Source organism: Phoca vitulina, unplaced genomic scaffold, assembly GCF_004348235.1.
Source record: "Phoca vitulina isolate PV1807 unplaced genomic scaffold, GSC_HSeal_1.0 scaffold19, whole genome shotgun sequence".
Classification (NCBI taxonomy): Eukaryota; Metazoa; Chordata; class Mammalia; order Carnivora; family Phocidae; genus Phoca; species Phoca vitulina.
Window position 1 is genome coordinate 26,195,355 of NW_022589722.1, and position 23,380 is coordinate 26,218,734.

At 51.2% G+C, this 23,380-nt stretch overlaps 1 protein-coding gene across 2 annotated transcripts in view; it reads left to right on the forward strand.

Annotated features, from left to right (window-relative positions):
* GRAP2 (GRB2 related adaptor protein 2) overlaps positions 1-12,363 on the forward strand; it is a 62,382-nt gene extending 50,019 nt beyond the window's left edge. For both annotated transcript variants that reach the window (XM_032416522.1, XM_032416521.1), the window contains exons 4-8: positions 2,319-2,438; positions 5,569-5,737; positions 7,964-8,152; positions 9,423-9,545; positions 10,214-12,363. In XM_032416522.1, coding sequence (XP_032272413.1) covers positions 2,319-2,438; positions 5,569-5,737; positions 7,964-8,152; positions 9,423-9,545; positions 10,214-10,393 — 781 coding nt within the window. In that variant the 3' untranslated portion in view covers positions 10,394-12,363. The remainder of the gene's footprint in view (positions 1-2,318; positions 2,439-5,568; positions 5,738-7,963; positions 8,153-9,422; positions 9,546-10,213) is intronic.
* The last annotated feature ends 11,017 nt before the right edge of the window (positions 12,364-23,380 follow it).

The window sequence follows — 23,380 nt, forward strand, 5'->3', positions numbered from 1 at the left end:
AGGGTTAGATAGAAATCTAATCTTCGAGAGCCACGGTCTAGCTCAAAGAGCACAGGTCTGTTAGCGGTCTTGGTGACTCTGGTGAGGTGCAGGAGCACCACTCACTGGGAACCAGGACTGGCCACTGAACCAACAGAATGACCACCAACCTCAAACCTTGATGCTGCCCTGTGATCTTCTATTTTTTTTTTAAAGATTTTATTTATTTATTTGAGAGAGAGCATGGGGGGCGGGGGCCCGCCAGGAGAAGCAGACTCCCTGCTGAGCAGGGAGCCTGATCTGGGGCTCGATCCCAGGACTCCGGGATCATGACCTGAGCTGAAGACAGATGCTTAACTGGCTGAGCCACCCAGGCGCCCTGCCCTGTAATCTTCTAGATGACCACCCGACACCTTCTTGCTCCTTAGACCTCCAGCCCCTCCCCCACAGCGCTCGTGGCTCAGGGCCTTGCTTTCAGGGTCACTGGGAAGACGGAAGCCACAGAAAAACCCCTCTACCCCGCCCCCCAGCTGACTCACTGCATCCACCCACCTCCTGCAACTGTACTCAGACAAGGATGCCTTTCCTGCAGCTGGTTTGGAAAGAATTGTCTGTGCTTCTAGCAGAAACTCCTCCTCCCTCTCTCACACATCAATTCTCTCTCTCTCTCCTGGGTCATTCCCATCAGCAAAGATGCTGCAATTTCTCCCACCTTACCAAAAAAACAAAACAAAAATTCTTGATCCCAAGTCCCCTTCCAGCTACCACTGCACTTCTTAAAGAGACTTGTCTGTTTTCTCATCTCTAACTCCTCCCCGCCCCTTGAAACCTTTGTATGGCGATCGTGGTGGACTGCGCGACCGGCTGGTGGGTTCTAGTGTCTCTGCATGATAGAATGTAAGCTCCACGAGGGCAGGCCCTCTTGTCTGCTCTGCTCACCACCGCATCCCCGGTGCCCAGCAGAAGGCCAGCACTTAGTAGATATTTGATAAAAACGGTTGAATGAACAAATGAGTAGCTTTGGAATGACCCTGCCCTCATGTTTAATATGTAGTGTGTGGACACTTTTGCCAGTCTTGAAGTCACGTATCAAACTCCAATTCGAGGACGAATGTGTATTTTTCAAGCAATCCCCTAACCACTCGCTGCCTCGTCCAAAATATTTTCTTCGAGTTATGGCTGCCATGGAGCATGCCCCATTCCTTTACCCAGCCCCATTACATTCCCCACACAAGGCAAGCTGTGGTGGTCGCTTGTTCAGCCCTGGGGCCAAGCACAGCAGATGCTCTGGAATGATCTCCAGGGAGTTGGCGGCCGGAAACCCTCTGCTTCGAGCCCCTCACCGCCCAACCATGCTTCCCCTGCAGTGTCAGGTCTGGAATAAGGACATCCCTCCTTCCACTCCTGTCTGGAGGTCAGGTTCCTAAATTCTAGAGAGCACGGGATTGCTCACAAAGGAATCCCAAGCCTGTCAGGACTTCCCCCTAAAGGGACACACGCACTAGCCTTCCAGGGGCAGCGCTCGAGTAGCCGCCTTGGAGGAATGGGACCTATCCCAGTCGGGGCTGCTGAGTGATTGCAAACACTCATTTGTGCTCTTCTGTGGTTGAGAGGTTTCTGGCCTCCTGCCCTGAGGCCGTAGCCTCTGTTTGGCAGCGCTTGGCCATTTGCACGTATGCCAGGCCACCTGCCACAACACTGCCACCCTGACTGTCCCCGGAAAGAGGAGTTTCTCCTCCGTTCCTTCTTTTCCACAGTAAAGATGATTTTCCTGGATTTGGGGGAGGGCCCGGGAGCTGGCTGTGTAGACGCCGCTCTCTGGCAGCTGCTAGCCTGGCTCCACACCACCCAGATCACCAGGGCCCTGGGCTCTGAGGGGGCCCACTGAGCTCTCAGTCTGGATTCCTGGCTTCGGTCCCCCAGCGCCTGAAGGGGTTCCTGTCCTCCTGGCACATCATCTGTCCCCTGCAGTTCTTTCCTGGTGACATCCCTCACAGAGCTGCCAGCAGGCGGCTGCTTCCCGCAGTGAGTCACTCCCACACTGTCCCATTTTGGTGCAGTGGCACATTTCCATGATTCAGGTTTTCCTAGCGCGAGAGAGACTTCTCCTGGAGGGAAGGAACAAAGGGGGCGCGTCAGGGGAACACTCACTTGCCTTGCCTGAAAACTGCCGAGAGCATATGTTTGGTTTCAGAGGTCCTGGCCCCTCCTCTGTCTCTTTCTGCACTCTGCTGGCCAGAGTCCCCAGCCTCCATCCCTTTGGGTCATCTCTTCTCCCCTTCTCCTTCCAATCACTCTGGCATCTCACCAAGATTCTCTGGTTTTATCTCATCCAATAGATGGTTTCATGAAGGTCTCTCGCGACACCAAGCAGAGAACTTACTTATGGGCAAGGAGGTTGGTTTCTTCATCATCCGGGCCAGCCAGAGCTCCCCAGGGGACTTCTCCATCTCTGTCAGGTACTGACCATTCCCAGCCCAGACTGCTAAAGCCATGAGGTGATCTCTTGAATGTGACCTATTGCTCAGGAACATGGTGGCCAAGGGACCCAGGCATCTTGTCAACTGGGATGCCATTCATCTCCTTCCCATGATGCATATATGTAAATCCTGAGTACGCTGGTTTGTGGCCAAATTACATATATGTTCTGCCTCCCCCTCTAGCCCAAGTGCTTCTGGAAGGACAGGATCTTTATCTATTTCACCTTTGTGTCTTTAACAGCGCCTTATAACCAGCAGGCGTTCAGTGAGTATTTGTGCAAGGAAATGGGGCAGGAGAAGGAAGGGAGAATTCCCAGTTGTCCACATCTGTCTTGGGGTTTAAATCTGAACCTTTCCTTCTACTACTGATATATGTCTGAAGAAGGCTCAGAGGAAAATTAAAATCCCAAGTCATTGTTGTAGGTGGTTGCGTAAAAAGAAGGGCCAGCTCAGCACACTGTAATGCAGCAAACTGATAGCGACAGACCTGAGCTGAGGAGGGCTGGGGTGAGGGACGGTAGCAGCAAAATCTCGCTAACGTGCAGCACCCGGGAGGAAATGAGTCAGTCCGGGCATAAACATGACACAGCCCCACACTCAGAAACCCCAAGTCTGAGCGCACTGCATGTGGTCAGCATATCTGGGATCGCAAGTCACATATCAGGCATGGTGACCACATGTGAAAGTGCGCAAATTAGTGCTGATATCCGTACAGGAGGAGACGTGACAACCTGTACGTGGAACCTATTGTCAAGTTCATTGACCTTGTTCACTGAAATGTTGGTCTGGATTATTCAATACACATTGAAAGGCATATAGCTTCAGTGCTTTAAGTGCGTAAATCCAATCTCGGGTAACGAACTGAGGCCACTTCACTATTTAGGAAGAATGGATATTTTAAGGACTAGGTAGGGAGGACTTATGAATAATGGGTCAACCATTTGTATGCATGTGCACCTCTAAAGTGCTCAAAAATAGCTTGGTCTCATTAACATTGCCCTTGTAATCTTGCTTAAAATCTTAATTTTCCTTAACTAAAACTTTTCTTTTTTCACAGTTTAGGCAACAGGAAATTTTAGCTCAGGCCAATACTGATGTATCACAAATTCTAAATTTGTCGGGTCTTAATGCAATTTTGCTCTATTAATAAATGTTACAGTCAAACCTCTTTTTTAAGGGCCCTGATTACAGATTGGACCAGGTAAATGGTTACATTGAAGGGCATCTCTTGGTGCCTCTGCTTTGCATGAAGTGCACTGTGGCTTTTCAGCTAGGAATTATGGTTTATATTTCCTCCACTAAGGTGAATTCTCCAAGACGGTCAGCCTTGACTTCTGCCACAGTCTTTCCCTACTGTTGAGGCGCTGCAGCCTCTTGTGATTATTACCATAATCGTTACTACATCTTCTGCAGAAATGTAGCCTAATATGTTCCAAAGCAGATCATTTTTATTTATTTATACATCTGCCTCCTATCATGCAAAGATAATTAAGAGCTAATTGTAGTTCTATCACTTAGCATTTGTTAAGGGTCCGAAACACTAGATTTTAGAGTCTGGAGCCCTGAGTTTTATCCCTTTTTCTTCCCCTCTTAGAACTTGAGACAATGGTACAGCCACTCTCTCTCTCCATGGGCCCAGAGGACCGGGTACAAGCCTGACATCCATCCTCTCAGCTTATGAGAGAGAGTGGGTTAATTTTTGTCACTCTGAGTTCTTTGACTAAGAGGTGGTGGATGAATAATTATATCACAAGAATATTTCCTCCTCCACACACAGATGTGAGGAGTAATGACTATGAATTAAGCCATGTGTTGTTAGAGTGAAGAAAGCATCTGTTAATGGCCAGCACCAAGGGGAAGACCATCCTAGCCCAGAGCAGTCAAGCAGAGGTCCCTGTATGGGTTCACCTGGCCATGAGCACAGCCTAGCACATGAGATGAGACTGAAGATCAATCAAAATTCCCATCCCCTCTGAACACAGACCACTGAATCCATCCTTAAGAAACCTGCACTAACCTTCAGAGGTATCTTCACTCCCCAACTCTCTTTAAATTCTTGACCTTTCTGTCGGATCAGGCAATTGGTATCATTAGTTTATTTTTAGATATAAATGTATGTCTGTTTGATGAATAAACTTGACATCGAAAAGAGAATGCCTTGGTGATGGGGAAAGACTGGAGCTATCAGTAAAGGCCAAGCTCCCCCTTTCCAGATGAGTAAAGTCCAATTTCTCCATCTCTGATACAAATACTTCCCATCGCTGTGATTCCAGCTTGTGTCAAAAGGTGCCGATCTAAAAGAAGCTGGCATGTGTACATGGTGTGACAGGCTCAATTCACCGGACTGGAATCAGAGAGCCAGGGTTCTTGCCTCAGCTCTGGCAATCACTCACGGTGACCTTGGCCAAGCCCCTCCGCCAATCTGAGCCTCAGCATCCTCATCGGTAACATGGAGACAAGGCTAAACAATCTCAGAGGTCCTTTCCAATTAAAACACTACATTGCCGTATAACACTTTTCTCCCCAAAAGTTCAAAATACTTTGTAACCTTATTTATGCAAAACATAAGCCAAGACCAAGAGATCTCCATTAAGTAGAAAACCAAGTGGGACAAATTTCTCAAGATAGTCTCTTACTGTCCAGAGCTAGTTTATGGGCTTAAAAGAGCTGGTTCAAAGTATTTCTGATAATGGAAAGATAACATGGGTGAAAAACCTCTCCCCTCTGAGTCTTGGCAGAGTCCTTGGCATCGTACAGGACTCAGGGGTTGCCACGTTTCAAACAAACATTTGTAAAAAGTCCTTGACCTGGTGGTCGCTGAAGCGCTTGGACATTTTTTTCTTATAAAAGGTTGGCTCCAGTGTCGGAAGACAGATTATCTTCTGCTGATGTAAAAATCCCTTCTAATGCCACCTGTGTCCTGAGTGGTCCCTCTCACAGATCTCCCCCTAGAGTTTGACTGAGCCAGCCCACCCGCCCTGTGATGGGCAGGCACTCACATCCCCTTCCCTGCCCCAGTGGAACTCCAGCATCCCTGGATGCAGTCAGCCCGGGGGGTGGGGACATCGTCACCATGTAATATACAACTTGGATTCGCCCCGATCTCTAGGCATGAGGATGATGTTCAGCACTTCAAGGTCATGAGAGACAACAAGGGTAATTACTTCCTGTGGACGGAGAAGTTTCCATCTCTAAACAAGCTGGTGGATTACTACAGGACGGCTTCCATCTCCAAACAGAAGCAGATCTTTCTGAGGGATAGAACCCGAGAGGATCAGGTATGCCTCAGGCCCCGATCAGCCCCAGTCTGCAGATTTTAGGCAGCATGAGTCCTATATGACCCATCAAGACAATGCATTTGATGATATGTCCCCTGAGTATTCTGGAAGACAGAATAAGTCCAAGGTCAGACCTCAGTTAAAATCATCTTTTAACACTTCCCAGCCATGTGATTTGGGAAAGTTGTCTGATCCTGTTTCCTGATCCATAAAACTGGAACAATGGTGATACCTAGCTCATAGATGGTGGTGAAGGTTAGAGAAGATAACGTATCCCCTTCCCTGGCATCCCTCCTAGCAGTGCTACAAGCACGCCACAAACATGAGCTCTTAACAGTGGATGCTTTGTTACTATAGATATTAGTACATCACAGTCTCAGCCTAGCTCAGGAGTTGCCCAAAGCTGAAGGCCAGGGGGCCCCACGCGGGGATGTTGGGGAGCCGCCTAGAGTCCAAGACTAAGGTAGCAGGTAGAGCCTTGTCACAGAAAGGGAGGTTGGGGCTGTTGGAGGAAAAAACTGGACCTGGAATTCTTGCTCGTGGAACAGTGTGGAAAATAGAGTATTATTTTACTAGAAAATGCATCAGACAAACCTAGCTCTTTTTTTTTAAGATTTATTTATTTATTTTAGAGAAAGAGAGAGCGCTCAAGAGTAGGGGGAGGGGCAGAGGGAGAGAGAAAGAACCTCAAGCAGACTCTGAGCTGAGCACGGAGCCTGACGCAGAGCTCGACCCCAGGACCCTGAGATCATGACCTGAGCTGAAACCAAGAGTCCAAGCTAAGAAACCTTTCAGAGTATCCGATTTCTCATCTGGAGAATGGAGAGAATATAATACCTCCCTCCCTGGGCTGTTGTAAGGATTAAATGAAATAATATGGTGATAGCACTTGCCATAGAGTCTGGACAATAGTAGGCACCAAGGAAATGCTAACTTGCCTCCCATAAGAAAATTCACACACACACACACACACACACACACACACACACACACAATGTATAAAATACCTTTCAAAGGAAACAACATCGTTAAAAGAAAGAGATGGGTATTCTAGAAAGAAGCATTCTCTGGAATAGTTAAAATAGTTGAAATCCCTGGAACAAGCTATTTGAAAAGGCCTTGAGGCTTTCAAGTCAACAGGTGCTCTGGAGAAGTAGAGAAAACCATTTCAGGGAATTGGTTGATCGTAAGCCTGAGAAGTGACAGTCCTAGGAGAAAAGGGCGTCCCAGCAAGTGCGCATAAAAGTTCAGAAAGAAAAACAAAGGTTAACTAAGACTTTGTGAATTATTTTAACCAAGAAACAGAGGTATTAATTTAGCAGGATGTGCATGCAGAGAGAAAAGAGGTAGGTAAAATGCATTAAACTGGGGGCGCCTGGGTGGCTCAGTCAGTTAAGCGTCTGCCTTCGGCTCAGGTCGTGATCCCAGGCTCCTGGGATCGAGCCCCGCATCGGGCTCCCTGCTCGGCGGGGGGCCTGCTTCTCCCTCTCCCACTCCCCCTGCTTGTGTTCCCTCTCTCGCTGTCTCTCTCTCTGTCAAATAAATAAATGAAATCTTTAAAAAAAAAAAACGCATTAAACTGGATTAAACGAGTTCATATTTGAAAAGCACTTCGAACAGCGCCTGGCATGTATGAAGCCCAGGCCCTGTGTAACTTGTTTGTGAAATAAAAATAACGAGAAGTACCTCGAGTCACACGGTCGTGGTACCATTAAGCAGAAAGGCCGTGCTCCTTCCTAGCGTGCCCGGCGGCAGGCCTGGTTTCCATGGTGCCGCAAGAGGGCTGCTGTCTGGGGCTCTATCACCAGGCTATAAGTGACAGTTCAAAATCAGGCAAAGTCAATGGCCGAGCTTATCGGGAGGGTAGGATGTCCGGCGGTGGGGCAACAGGTGATAAGGAGGGGTGGCATTGTGTCAGTAAAATAGAATATTTAAGCTTGATTGCAGAGAGGAAAACAAGCCCACTAGGAAGGGACTCAATGTGTAGCCCGTGGAAAGTGAACCAGAGACCCGGAGTCCCCAACCCGGGAGAATCTGAGAACGTGGAGACCATTTCTGCAACCACGAGGGGCCGAGACATCGGCTCTCTTGAGGCTGCCCGCGGGCCTTCGGCTGTCTCTTGGAGAGGTGGTGGGCAAACTGCCAGAAAGCGGGGGGCGGGGGGGTGGGGGGCTGGGAGATGCGGGAGGAGGGTGGATCTGCATCATCTTCATCATTCTCTCCCAGGGTCACCGGGGCAACAGCCTGGACCGGAGGCCCCAGGGAGGCCCGCACCTCAGTGGGGCTGTGGGAGAAGAAATCCGGCCTTCGATGACGCGGAAGCTGTCGGGCCGCCCGGCGCCCCCTCCCTCGCAGTGCCCCCCAGCCCCCCCAGCACAGCAGCACCGCTACCTGCAACACCCTCATTTCCATCAGGTACCTCAGAGGGATGGAGTGGGCGCCGGGAGGTAGGGACGAGGACCTGCTCTCCTCAGCCCAGGGCTCAGGCCAGCCTGTCCCCATGGCCACTGAGCACGTGAAAACCCCCCACAAAGCCAGATGCAACCAGAGCAAACAAAGGCTTGGGGGGGCTGTTGTGGTCCTGGGACCGTGGGGAGGAGCATCTCAGGCCCGGCCCGGCCTGGTGACGGCTCGCAGAGTTCGTGAAGAAGACCCGGGACCTCCCAACTGGCAGCAATATGACAAAATGATATGGGAACTGCTCCTGGCACAGAAGTCCCTGCGAATTCATTGGCTCCCTGCCTGAACACACACACACACACGCACACGCACACGCACACGCACGCGCACGCTCCTACCCTGAGTGAGCCGTTGCTTCGTTTTCCTGTCAGCGCAATTCCAAATCTATTCATGCCCCTTAACCCATCTGGCTGTGGAGATCCACAAGAAAAACGGATTAACACGGGCAACAGAGCCTTGCTTATTTATTTATTTATCTCCTGCCTTGTTCCAGATGGGATTTGGGGCCGCTTACCGAGATGGACAATACAGCCAGATGACATCATTCCTAAATTCCTTAGTAGGGCACACAAAGCCCTTTGTGAGCTGCCCATATCTGTTTCCCCAGCCTCATCTCCTGCTGCCTTGCCCTAAACCCACCCCCCTCCGACCCTCCACCTTCCCCACTCCCTGAGCAAACACACATTCCAGCAACATTGCACTATCTTTAGTTACCAAAACGGTCAATTGTGTTTTCTCTCATAACCTGGGGGCTTTTTATATGCTATTTCCTTTGCCTAAAATGCCCTTTCCTGGCTGATCCTTCTCCTCCTCCAAGCTAGAGTTCAAGTATCACCTCCTCTAGGAAGACTTCTCTGATTACCCTGGCAGACTTAGACCTTCTCTCAGCTCGCCTATCACTTAAATGTGTATGGTTCCCCCTCCAAACTGACGATCCACGAAGACAAGGCCCTTTTCTTTCCAGCTACATATCCCCAGTGATTAGGACAGTACCTGACACATGGCAGGTGCCTGATAAATATTCTTTGAATGAATGAAATCTGGCATTGTCTTCACAGTCGAAGGTCCCTTCGCCACCCTTCCCCCTTTCTCCCGCCCCTGGGGTTTAGCAGCAGCAGCACGTATTCTCGGAACACTGGCTGTGTCTGTGGCCTCCGAGCAAGGCACTGGGGGGCCTGCCGGGGATGTGGTGTGGTGACAGGTCCTCTGTTACATGTGTTTCCAGGAACGCCGAGGAGGCAGCCTTGACATAAACGATGGGCACTGTGGCATGGGCGTGGGCGGCGACACGAACCCGGCCCTCATGCACCGGAGACACACAGACCCCGTGCAGCTCCAAGTGGCCGGGGTACGTGAACTTTCCCTCCCTGGGCTCGATGAAGGCAGCCAGAGGGGCACTTAGAGAAATGGCTGGTCCTCCAGGACAGAGGCAAGCCACTCAGAGCTCAGAATGGAGGTGGTGGGAGCCCAGCGAGCCATGGGGGGAGGAGTTCCCAGGCAGAGCCGATGCCGGTCTGTTGTTCTGTCCGGCCGCTGGGCCTTGCCCTGTCCTCATGGTTTTTGGCTCTGGCTCTGGCCGAGGGAGATCTGTTGCCTTTTTCCTCGCGCCGCATCGGCCTCGGCTGCGCTAGCACGGAGGGCTGTTAGTTTGGGCACGCTGCCATCCTGTCACCTGAAGAGAGTGAAAAGACCACCTACTGATGTAGGGAGAGTAGCTGTCAAGGATTCTCCTGGGGCCTCAGAGACTAACATCTCTGTCGGTAAAAGTCCTGAGTCTCAAGAGCGGCTCAGCTGAGTTCTGGTAACTCCACGCCCCGGGCTGTGCAGTGGGGTCTGCTGCCCGTCACAGTGGGGTTCGGGAGGTCTCCGGAGAGCCAGACGTCCGCCTTCAGGGCAGGCTGCTCACCGAGGACTTCGTCTTGCTGCGGGGGCCAGCAGGACCCCTCCTGCGCCACAGCGGCTCCGAAGGCCCCCCGGCCCTGGCTCAGCGGGCCCCTTCTGTGCTTCCCCCGACAGCGAGTGCGGTGGGCCCGGGCGCTGTACGACTTCGAGGCCCTCGAGGACGACGAGCTGGGGTTTCGCTGTGGAGAGGTGGTCGAGGTCCTGGACAGCTCCAACCCGTCCTGGTGGACCGGCCGCCTGCACAACAGACTGGGCCTCTTCCCTGCCAACTACGTGGCGCCCATGATCCGATGAGGCCCTTCCGGGGGGTCAGAGGCTTTTGTGTGAAGCTGCCTGCAGGAGAGGGGGCAAGGAAGAGAAGCGGGAACTATCCACGCATACGGATATATGTGTGTACGCGCACACGCACACCTACGCCTCTGTGTACACGCATTTTCTAATAGTAATTTATTGGCGATTTCATTGGTTACTTAGTTGATATGAAAGGAAGTCAGGTGAGAATGATATTCATACTTGTTTTTCTGCTCCCCTCAGTGGTGTGTGGAAGGCAGTGGGAAAGCTGGCTGGTGGGGAGGGGCAGGGACATGAAACGCAAATTCTTCCCGTCCCTAAGATGGCCCTGCTTCCTCCTGGCCTGGGGAATGTTCACCGAGAGTAGCCCAGCGGAGAGCCACACCCCGGGCTTGGACGCGGAACAACAGGGTGGGGCTGGACTCGGTGGGGCATGTTTGAGCTCACCTCCAAGCCCTACTCACCTTGAGGGTTTGCAGGGCAGCTTCCCTCCTGCTCTGCAAGGGTGGGCACTGCTGGGTTGAGAATAAAGGTGCCGCCCCACAGGGCTGAGCTGGGAGCAGGAAGGGCCAAGAAGGCGGGACTGGACTGGAGCAGCTGGTGTTCCGAAGCCTGGGCAAGGCTGGCCTCACCTCCCTCCGGTGAGTGTTCCTCCGTTAGTCCTCTTCCCCGAGGCTGACCTGGAGAAACGGAGACCCCGAGGAGCCAAGCACTGGGAGACGGAGGGATTTTCACAAACCCCAGTGGCTTACTTGGGAGTAACCTCTGTTTCCCGGGATACCAAGAAAGCAGCATCTGAGACTCTGTAAAATGCTTAGAGAAGCCCCGGCTGAGAAGGCTGGATTTTAGAGCCATTATTTCATGGCGACAGGGTGTCTCTTTGGGTCTCTATTTGTTTCCCCATGTTTTGAGGATGCTTTGCCCAGTGGCACGGAGAGAAGCCCACTCCAGAAGAGCGTTGATTCGCTATTGTTGATGGGTTGATTGATTGGCTGAGCATGACCCTGGGTGGGAGCCGGCTTTGCAATGAGCTTCCTGTTGGATTTGGCTGTTGAGCCACTGCTGGCAGCCCCCCCCCAACACACACACCCAATACCTGCATGTGGGGCCGCTATCTCTCCTGCCACCTCAAAATAGAATTGTGTTTCCCTTGGGGGTGTGGGTGGGGACCGGCCAGGCTGGGGAGCAGAGACACCAGAGAAGGAAACTCAGTGTTTTGATGGAGGCGGGGAGCAAACACGTCTGCACCAAGGGCCCTGAGAAGAGGGTGTGTGTGTGTAATGAGACCGAAATGAAAGGGTGGGGTACCCATGTTGGTGAGGGAGCATGGAGGGTGAGGTGGGCTCGTTCCTTTGTCTTCTCCCCCAGCCCTTCCTGCTCTAAGGAGTGACGGCGGCAGCCGTTATGGAGGGTGATAGGAGAAGAAGAAAGTGTTTCTACTCAGAAGTAACTGTCAGTGTAATGTAGGCTGTGTCCCTTTGACTCTGAATTCTATGATTCTGTGATCCCTGTGTTGTCTTTAGAGAGGAAGGGAAAAAGAAGGCGCTCTGTGGTGAGTCTTGGGAGGGAAGAGAAAATAGCCCTGAGAGGCGGGGGGAGTTGAGCGAGAGTGAGGAGGGTCCGGCACGCAGCCTTTAGAAATGACAGCACGGAAAGGGAAAGGGGGCAAAGACATTTCAAAAGATCAAGGAGCAGCGTGAGAGGGACAAAGGGAGGGAGAGGAGGCAAGATGTTAAGTGGGGCAGGTGAGGAAGACATGGGAGTAGGAGTCAGTGAGCAGATAAGCACGGGAAGGAGGGACGGAGCAGGTGCGGAAGGAGGAATTAGAGCAGAGACGTGAGCGCTGGGGAAGGCAGGGGCGAAGGCACCACGAGGATGAAGACAAAAGAGCAGGGAGAAAGAAAAGCAAGGCAAAGAAGACCTAAAAGCTATTTTGGTGCTAGGTAATGTGAACATGTTACAGTAAATAAAAGCCAAAAGTGATGTTTGATTTTACAGTATTTACAAACCATATGCTTTAAACAGCCCACAAACCTCATCCATTTGTCTGATTATGTGGGAGGACCAGCCCCAGTGAAGAGAGAGGGAAATAATTTGGTTCTGGCCTGGATTTCGTGCCTTGAAACACTTCTCAAGAAAGCAGTGATAAGACAAGTGCCCATGTTTTGCCAGGCCACGTGTCGTGTCTGTGGGAGCGGGGCTCACTGGTCTGGGGAGGCCTGCCACACAGTGTGCTGGATGTTCTGTTCCACCCCAGGCCGTCCTGGGAGTCTGGTGCTAAAACAGCCTTGCCCCTGTGCATCACGTGGCTCAATTCAGGAGGACGCAGGAATCACCCTAACCACCCACGGAGAACTGGGGCCCTTAGGGACCAGGCTAAGAGGATAAGGACCGAACTGTCCACACTTGGGGGTGTTGGGAAGCGGCTTTGCTGGGCCTCTGGTGCTGCCTGGGGGAGCACATGGGGAGCTGCTTTCCACCTGGCAGCATTTCAGCGCCGGGGGCGTGTCCACCCAGCGCTCCTCCCAGCCACACAATCCACACAATCCGGGAAACAGCACAAATGTCTCTGACTTCAGCTGAAACGCTCTGCATGACCTGAGGGCAGGGAACTTCCAGAGAAAGTCGGTTCCTGTTGAACCGGTTCAGTTTTCCTAAGCACTTGCTGAGGCTCGCTGCAATGTGAAATCTCTGGTACCTGCCACGGCCCACCCACTTTTAGATGGCCTCAGGGTGATCGAAGGCAGTGCTTCTCAAAATTCAGTGCCTATGGATTGCCTGGGGAACGTGTTAAAATGCAGATTCTGATTCAGTCTTGCGTGTCCGCCACTCTCTGAAGTGATGTTCCTCGGTCAGCGGACCAGACTTTGAGTAGCAAGGGCACAGAACTTGACAGGGAGCTAGAGAGCCACAAAAATCAGATGAGATCCCTTTTCTAGGGATCTGCAGGCACTTTCCTCTGTTGCTCACAAATGAGACATGATTCAGAACCGCGAATATGACATCATCCACACTTGCCGGCCCAGGTGACCGATTTCAGGGCCTGCATCTCCATCAAGAATCAAGAAACTTTAGGACGACAAGCATTCAGATAAAATACACACAGGGGTTTCCCAATGGTGATTATTTTAAAGATAAGCAGAGGTTACAGAAGTTGTGAAAGCTTTCTCAGGAAATCTATAAACATAAAATGCACTGGAGTCAGGTGCGGTCCTGCTCGGAGGCGAGGGAATGGCCCATGTCACCGGGGCACCGTTAGATCAACTAACCTCGAGCAAAACAGGCCACAGGCGGGACAGATTGGCCTGGGCGAATACTTGCTGTTGGCCTTGTCTAAAGTTAACGCTTCAGCCTGTATGTACGAAAACAAGGACAAGGGAAAAACATGTTGTCTTGGTTCTTTTAAATACTTCTCCGGTTCCTCCACGTCTCTCCATCACCACAACCGTGCCACCATATCTCTTCCTTGGCGACCGATCGAGCCTGGACACGCTTCTCCCAACATACCATCTTGTCCCCAGTCCATTCTCCACACAGATGCCAGGGCGATCCTTGTACAACACCAGCCTGATCACGTCACTCCCCCGCCAGCCACCGCACTTGGATTTGAATCCAAGGCCCCATGTGGCCGTGTGAGGTCTGGCCCTGCCTCCCTCTCCGGCCTCCTCTGTGCCTCTCCCCTCCTTGCTGCCACGCTCCCACCCACTGGCCTTCTCTCAGCCTCCAGATTGGTTCCCATAGCCTCCATACCTGTTGTTCCCTCTGCCTGGCTAACTCCTATGCATCTTCAGGTCTCAGTTTAAATGTCACTTTCTCATATTATCCTTTCCTGACCCTAATCTAAAAGAATCCTTCCCGTTGGACTACCTGGTGGTTCCTGGTGCTTTTCCTGAACAGCGCATAAGCTGGTCTGCTGGACTATTAGACTGTAAGCTCCCTGGGGGCGGGGATCATCTCCGTTTTGTGAACCATCGTCTGCCCAGCATGTGTTTGGCACACAGAGGCTCAACAAATATTTGTTTAATGAATAAGCAAATGAAACCTGTCTCATGTCACCTATCATTCATTCTGTAACCCAAAGGTCCCAGGCCTTAGGGACCCATAGGTGCAAACAAGGTGATATTAACATTGATGCCCAAGTTACAGTAGCTTTCAGCCGTGTGCCCTCAAGGTCTCCAGCTACTTTGAGAGTCCAAGGGAGTGAGGCTGGTATCTCTCGTGTGTTTAAGAACCAGTCGGCTAATGCCTCCTACTCTGGCCGTGTTCCATCGTCCCCAAGCATCCTCCACTGACAGCGACTTCCCTGATGCTGCCGACCCGCCGTGGGTTGCATCTGTATGTTGATGAAATGCCCCGATCCTTCAGGAAACCGACTCTGCCCTGCAGTCCATGTGGCCAGGGGGTTGGGGAAGAGGAGGGGTGGAGAATGGCCTGTACTCAGTTCTGAGTCACCCCTGTCCCTGGCCCCAGAGAGGCACTGCCTAGGTCAAGGTTCTCCCACAGCTCATTCCCTCCTCACCGGAGCCATCACAAAGGACAGAGGAGTCCCTTCCCCTCCAGCTCTCGTTTGTCTCTCTCCCTGTTGCCCTTCCTCCTTCCGCTGAAAAGAAATGCTCTTGTACCTCTCTGTGCAATAGATACTACCCACGGTGCCAGGGGGTGTGCACCCTGTTGAACACTCTGGGCTCGGCTGTAATTCATTCATTAACTCAACAACTATTTACAAAGCACCTCGTAGAGGCCAGACGCAATGAGCCAGTGGGTCATCCACGTCTCTCTCCTGCCCCTGCATCTGTGCCACAGTCACCATCTCATTTCAGGCCTCTCTCCTGTCTCTCCCCCTGCAACTGCAACAGTCTCAGAACCGGTCTCCCCGCCTGCCTCTGGGCTGGCTGGCCCCTCCGATCCAGCCCACTGACTGCCAGAGAGACCTTATTAACATGCAAAGCTGATGACATCAGGCTTCTGCTCAAAAGCCTCCAGGGGCTCCCACTGGTTTTCAGGCTAGAGTTTAAACTCCCCGCTTGGCAGTAATGCCATTTTGCGATCTGACTGCTGCCTGTTTGTTCAGCCACAATGCCCATCTCCCCCCAGAATGAGTCATGTTGTCTCAGAGCGCTGAGTCTTTCCATCCAGTTCCTTCTGCCTGGAATGCCTTTCCCCCATTTTTTTGGTCTAGATCAGTGTGGTCCAATAGCACATTCTATGATGGTGAAGGGAAAGTTCTCTATCTGCTCTGTCCAATGTGGCAGCCTCCAGCCACTCGTGGCCACTGACTGCTTGCAATGTGGCTAGTGTGAGTTCCAACAGCGATTTGGCGCAAGTGGCAACCTTATTGGGCAGTAGGGATCCAGGCAACTGCTACTCACTTTGAAATACTTAGCTCAGGGCTCAAGTTCTCCACTGGGAAGCCATCCCAACTTCATGGCTGCTGTAGATGTCCCTCCTCCATGTTCCTCTTGCATCCTTGTTCTGCTTCCAGCCCGATATTCAGGACTCTGCAGTATAGTCGGTGATCCACTGAGTCTGCCTCCCCCACGGGACTGAACATTTTTGAGCGCACGAACAGTTCACCCTATAAATGGTTGATGCACGTGTGCACTGGTGTGCTGGTAAATGTTGAACAACTGCCCTCTGAAGGAAAGCCCCAATTGTCACATTTGCCAGTTCTGTGATGTAAATATTCCTACCGTGCATCAAGATAATGAAAAGACAAACCACAGAAGGGGAAAAGATAATTGCAAAAAGCCTACCTGATAAAGAACTGTTATCCAAAATAAACAAAGAATTCTTAAAACCCAACGATAAGGAAATGAACAACCCAACTGAAAAATGGGCAAAACGCCTGAACAGACACCTCGCTGAAGAAGATAAAAAATCACAAGTAAGCACATGAGAAGATGCTCAACATTACATGTCATTAGGGAAATGCAAATTAAAACAATGAGATACCATTACACAGCTCTCAGAAAATCCAAGGACCAAAACACTGACAGCACCAAATGTTGGCAAGGATGTGGAGTAACAGGAATTCTCATTCACTGCTGGTGGGAATGCAAAATGGTACAGCCCCTTTGGAAGACAGTTTGGCAGTTTCTTACAAAACTAAACATAGTCTTAACATATGATCCAGCAATCATGCTTCTTGGTATTTACCCAAAGGAGCTGAAAACTTATGTCCATGCAAAAACCTGTACATGAATGTTTATGGCTGTTCCATTCATAATCGCCAATACTTGGAAACAACCAAGGTGTCCTTCAGTAGGTGAATGGATAAATAAGCTGTGGTCCATCCAAACAATGGAATATTCTTCAGTGCTAAAAACAAATGAGCTATCAGGGCACCTGGGTGGCTCAGTTGGTTAAGTGTCTGCCTTCTGCTCAGGTCATGATCCCAGGGTCCTGGGATCAAGCCCCGCATCAGGCTCCCTGCTCAGCAGGGAGTCTGCTTCTCCCTCTCCCTCTGCTCCTGCTCATGTGCTCTCTCTCTCTTGCTCACTCTTGTCCCTCAAATAAATAAATAAAATCTTAAAAAAAAAAAAAAAAGGAAAGAAGCTATCAAGCCATGAAAAGACATGTAGAAACCTTAAATGCCTATCACTAAGTGAAAGAAGCCAATCTGTAAAGGCTACATACTGTATGATTCCAACTATGTGACAATCTGGAAACAGCAAAACTATTGAGACAGTAAAAAGATCAGCAATTGCCAAGGGTGAGGTGAGAGGGAGAAAAGAAGAGGTGGAACACAGAAGATTTTTAGAGCAGTGAGATCATTCTCCATGATACTATAATGGTGGCCACAAGTCATTACACATTTGTCAAAACCCAGAGAGTGTACAATACCAAGAGTGAACCCTGAGGTAAACTATGGGCTTTGCGTGATAATGATGTGTTGATAAGGGTTCACCAAGTGTAACAAATGTACCACTTGGGTGGGGGATGTTGATAATGAGGGAGGCTGTGCATGTGTGGGGACAGGGAGTATAAGGAAACCCTGTCTTCTGCTCAATTTTGCTGTGAACCTAAAAGTGCTCTAAAAAAATATTAAGTCTATTAAAACAACAACAACAACAAATCTCCCACTGCGGCTGATTTCAAGCCACCAACATGATATCAGTGAACTGGGAGTGGAGAAGAGATGTGTGCACAATTGGCTCTCACAAGCAGGGAGGAACCAATCTCAGCATGGATGCATGAATGAATGAATGAGGAAGGAAGGAAGGAAGGAAGGAAGGAAGGAAGGGAGGGAGGGAGGGAGGGAGGGAGGGAGGGAGGAAGGAAGGAAGGAAGGAAACTCTACTCATCCTGCAAGAAGCCGGTCCTGCAGCTCCAAGTCCAATTTCAGTTCCAACCTAGGAGACAAAGGACCAAGAAGTCATATCTTTGACTTATTCAGGAAGAGGGACACTTGTCTCCTTTGGGTCTTTTACTTTTAATACCAAGCCTTATCCGGGCATCTACTGAGCGCCCCACTCAGACTAGTGGAAAGTGAGTGAGCCTGGGGTCTCCACTTGTGCTCTCTCTTTCCCTCAAATAAATAATTAAATAAATAAAAATCTTTAAAATAAATAAATAGGGGCACCTGGGTGGCTCAGTGGGTGAAGCCTCTGCCTTCAGCTCAGGTCATGATCCGGAAGTCCCAGGATCGAGCCCCACATCAGGCTCCCTGCTCAGTGGGGAAACTGCTTCTCCCTCTGCCCCTCACCCCACTCTTGTGCTCTCTCTCTCTTTAATTAATAATTAATTAATAAGTAAATAAATTTGTGAGTAAAACCTTTCCCGGAAGTCATACAGCAGCCATTCCCTCGGATCCCATTGACGTGACTAGATCACCTGCCGTTCCAAAACGAGCCATGACTAAGAGAATGCGACCACCAGGACTGGCTTAGACCAGTTGATGGGACCCTACAGGAGGCAGAACCTGGGAACCCAGGCAGAGCCCCGCCCTAAAGGAGGAAGTGGTTGGGTTGGATGACAGTGGGCAGCGGCTATCAAGACCCAATCTACAGGAAATGTTAGACGAAGATGCACAAATTTTATGAGCCAGGCCATTCCATAAACATTCCTTGAGATAGTTAAGGAACAAAAAGGCAGTGGGAGGCAACATAGCTCCCTGGCTTTCCCCTCGGAGTTGAAATGCCTGCATGGACACACACGCACACTCTTCCATCCGCCCTCCACAATGGATTCCCACATGCATATTAAGACAGCATATCGGTGGGGACAGCCTCCATGCTAGGCACAGAAACCAGAACTGTACATAGGGAGGCTCTGTGTCTGCTGTGGGGACAGAGGCCCCAGCCAGTCAGATCTGTGCCATCGTCCCAGCAATAGCACTGAGCCTGGCGTGAGACTCCCCTACACGGGTGCTTCCAGGTATGGCTCTATCCAGGGTCATTTGTGGCCATGTTCTAACGTGGGCAATCCCGTTTCAACGGGACTGAATTCCCCAGGGTGGGCAGCACGTGGTGCCTCCCCCCCCCCCGCTCTGACCTGGTTATGGGGAGTTGCTAGGGTAACTGCCACACAGCCTTTGCTTCCCCCGCTGGAGGAGGCTTGGTTACCATGGCAAGTCCAGATGAGGTGGGGGGTACAGGGGGAAGGAAGCACTGGCCCGGTGGGGGGGGGGGTCCCTAGCCGGGACTCTGTCCTCACTCTCTCTGGGCCACTGGACCTTCGGGAAATCTCTTCACCCCTCTGTGCCTCATTTTCCTTATCAGTAAAATAAAGTGCTCTAAACCGCTGATGCATGCAGACGGCATATACTAAATAAACACTGATCCTCAGACTCCTCTTAGGTAAGAATGACTCAAGATGGGTGCAGAAGGGAACGGATTGAGCTGTGTTTAAAATAAAATAGAGAAACTAGCCAGCCAGTGTCTCTAGTAGGACACATAAAATTCATGGAGATTCTCCCTTCTGTTGACAGAAATTTAGCTTCTGGAATTGATACTCATGAGTCCCTGGGGCTCCTTGGGTCCTTTTCCAAACCTAGACTTCCTAAGGAAGTCCCCTTAGGGGTGTGTTACCTTAGGGTACGTGGCTTGCTAAAGGGTCTACCCCTTCCTGTGCTCTGCTGGCCCGTCTGTCCCCACTGGAGCCATGGCACAGGCCCAGCCCACTGGGGCCAACTCCTGACGTGTGGGGCTCAGCACCAGCCTCTAGGATTGGCTACTTGATCCTGCCCTTGATCTGAGCCTTGGCCCCAGTCTCTTCCTTCATTCCTGCAGTGAGACCCCTAGCCAGGCCTCGGTGCTGGGACCCATGCAGTACCCAGCTCCTCCCCTCCCTTCTCGTCTGTGCCAGTCCCCTTCCAGAATCCAGATCCCTGCTGCTGCGGTCTCCTAGCCCTGGCTGCCCATCCTGCCTGTCTACCTGCCCGAACCTTCCAATCTTGTGGGCTGCTTCTCCCTCCCCCACCCGTGCTTCACCCCCCAGTACTCCCTTGGCGCCCATTGTCACCGGTGGCCCCTGTAGCCCCAAAAGAGAAACTGGACCCTACCCATCCAACCTCCAATGGCTGATCTGCCTTCCCCCTTCCTCCTCGGACCTTGCCTCCGGTTCTAAGTCTTGGCCGCTCCTTATCCTTCCCCCGCCATATACATGGCCAATAGGGTTATGTCTGAGTGTGGCCCCAGATGCTGGAGTCATATCAGGGAACATTCTCCACCCCTACTCGACTGCTGAATTTCCCCCTTCCAAGTCCGCAGCCGAGCGAGGAATTCACACCTTGTACCTAGGGTGTGAAAACCAGTAGGGGGTGTTAGGGCCAGCGGCTTTGCCACAGCTAGCTGTGATGTGGAGCGGTCTAGAAACTCCCAGGCCTATAGAGAAAGCCCATCCTTGAATCATGCACCCCAGTGCCCCCTCCTTTCTAGCTATCCCCTACTTCCCCTGCAGGCACTGTGGAAAAAGTGGAGAAAGCACCCTGCGGCTGACTCTGTGAGCCTGGACAAGTTACCTGACCTCTCTGAGCTAATGGAGAGAACCAGACACAGTAGCACTAAGCTGTCATGAGAAGTAAACAGAGTTATAGGAACTGTTTGGTGAGGGCCCAGCAAACGGAGGGCGGCCCCACTACCCCTTCCACTGGGGTAGAAATGGCCTTCTGCACCCCACCCCACCCCCTCCTCCCCTGTCCTGTACTCAGCCCTCCTCGGGGTAAGTCTCTGTGCAACTATCACACTGATAACCTGCTGAGGTACTAAATCAACCTGGGGACAGCTCCCCTCCCTGGGCCTCGGCCACCCTCTTCCCGGGGACCGCTGCCCTGTGACGGTGGCCGGCAAAGGACAAAGTGCTGAAGGTGCTGGCCAAATAAAGGAGTGATTCTTGCCGGAGGATGGCAGGCTGGTCCTGGAGCTGCCATTAACTCCTCTGGCTGGTCTGCCTGCCTCCAGGCTCTCTGCGACTTTACACATCACCCCATCCAGATGCGGCACTTTCTCTACTAAAAGCTTGAGGTTCAAGCTGCCTCCCAGTGCTGGGGGGCGGGGTGGGTAGGGGGAGGCAGGACCTCTGGGCCACTCTGCCCTGAACCTTGCCCTGCATATTCCTCCTTTGGTGACTGGGCAGTGCCTCTCTATTGCCCTCTGTCCTTGTCCCTGCCAGCCTGCAAGGCTGGGGGGAAATGCCACCTCCTTCACGAAGTCCTCCTTGATTCCACCCTCAGAGAGCAATTCTCCCTCTGTGGAACCATCTCGTGACACTGCCCTTCTGGCCTCGCCCTGGAGGGGGCGGGCAAAGGGCCTGTGCCCTGCGGCCTCGTCCCCAAAGACAGGGATGAACAAATACTAAATACATAATTCCAGCCCAGGTCCCTTCATTGGGGTACAGCTGTTTTAAAATTTGTCTAAAAATGTTTCAGACACACCCCACTTCCCAGCGCTGCTTGCTCTTGGGAAGGGGAGGAGGTTTGTTAGCAGCGCTTTGCCCTCTGGGGCTGACGATTGCTCAAGCCACCCCACGCCGCCTGCCCTGCCTACCAGAGCACACCACTCCAGGAACTCTGCTGCTGCCAGGAAGAAGTGGGAGAAAACGCCATCCCTTCCTGTGCCTTCCTCCGCGCACCGCCCCAAGCCCAGAACCGGATCAGTCGGCTTTCTCAAACACTCCATGTTGTCAGAGCACACCAGGGGCTCTCGCTCCCTCTGGCCCATCCCGTGCCCTCTGCCAGGGACATCCTGCCATTTCCCAGCTCACACACCCTCCGTGGCTCCCAACTGCCAACAGAGCTAAGTTCAAACTCACCCTGGAATTCAGAGATTCAAGAACTTTCATAGGGCAACCTCTGTTTCTGGCCCATTCCCTCCCCCTGTCCTTCCCCCACCCCGAAACATGTGCATGTGCATATTCACATATGTGTAGTCATGTGCACATGTACACACAACCACATGTACACACACGCACATGTACACACATGCACATGTACACACATACACATGTACAAACACAACCACATGTACACACATACACATGTGCACACCCATACACATGCACACACATACACATGTACACACACATGCACATGTACACACACATACACATATACACAACCACATGTACACACATACACATGTACGCACATGCACATGTACGCACATACACATGTACGCACACATGCACATGTACACACAACCACATCTACACACACAACCACATGTACACACACAACCACATGTACACACATACACATGTACACACACATACACATGTGCACACCCATACACATGCACACACATACACATACACAACCACACGTACACATGTACACACACGTACACACACATGTACACACAACCACATGTACACACATACACATGTATACACATACACATGCACACGTGCACATGTACACACATGTACGCACACAACCACATGTACACATGTACACACACATACACATGTACACACAACCACAAGACAAAAATACACTCCCCCCCACACACACACACCGTGATCCAAACTGATGTGTTCGTTTAGCCTGTATTTGCCTTGATCAATTCATTCATTCATTCATTCACCCGCTCAACATCCGCTCAGTGCCAGGTCCTCACCAGAGCTGGCACAAATGTGAGGGGCACGATTTCCCTCTTTCTCCGGGGAGTCGTTACTGCTTCCACTGCTCCCCAACCGCCTCTCCGAGTTTTAGGTCCTGGGCCCAGCGCGAGGTCCACCTCCCTAGGGAAAAGCCTTCCTAATTTCTCAGCCCTCGAGTACCGGTCCCTGCATTTGAGTTCCTATAACAGTGCCATGTGATGGTGAACTTTCTGCGCTGGTGGAAATGTTCTGTATCTGCACTAGCCAGTGTGATCGCCCTTGGCCCCACTGGTCATTGAGCGCTTCCAATGTGACCAGTGTGACCGAGGAACTGAATTTCTTACTTTTAACTTATTTTTTAAAGATTTTTTAAAGTAGGCTCCATGCCCAACACGGGGCTTGAACCCATGACCCTGAGATCAAGAGTCACATGTTCCACCGACACCGCCAACCAGGCGCCTCTGAATTTCTTACTTTTATTTAATTTTGCTTAATTTACATTTAAATAGCAACAACCATATTGGACAAGGCAGTTCTGTTATATAACCCATCTGGCCCTTGAGTCCCACAGATCTGGTGACAAGTGGACTTAACTTTGACTCCTTAGCTCTGTGACCCTGATCAGGTTGCTAAACCTCTCTGAGCCTCAGCTTTATCAGTTGTATCATGAGCAAATGTAATACTTAATGTGAGGATGAAGTGAGCCAATGTATGCCTGGAGCCTAGGGAATGATTAGGAAATTCACCGAATCTGAACTTTTATCCCTAGAAATTAAATAATTATTTGTGGATTACGATCCCGAACATACTGTTAGCCTCAAGTCAATATGGTTAAAGGTTTTAGAATATGTTCAGTTGACCTGAAATAATGTCGAATTCCTGCCTCCCTAGCAGCTTCAAGGGAGAGTAGACAGCAGTGGAGACAGGAAGGCTTTGGAAACCCCTTTGTTT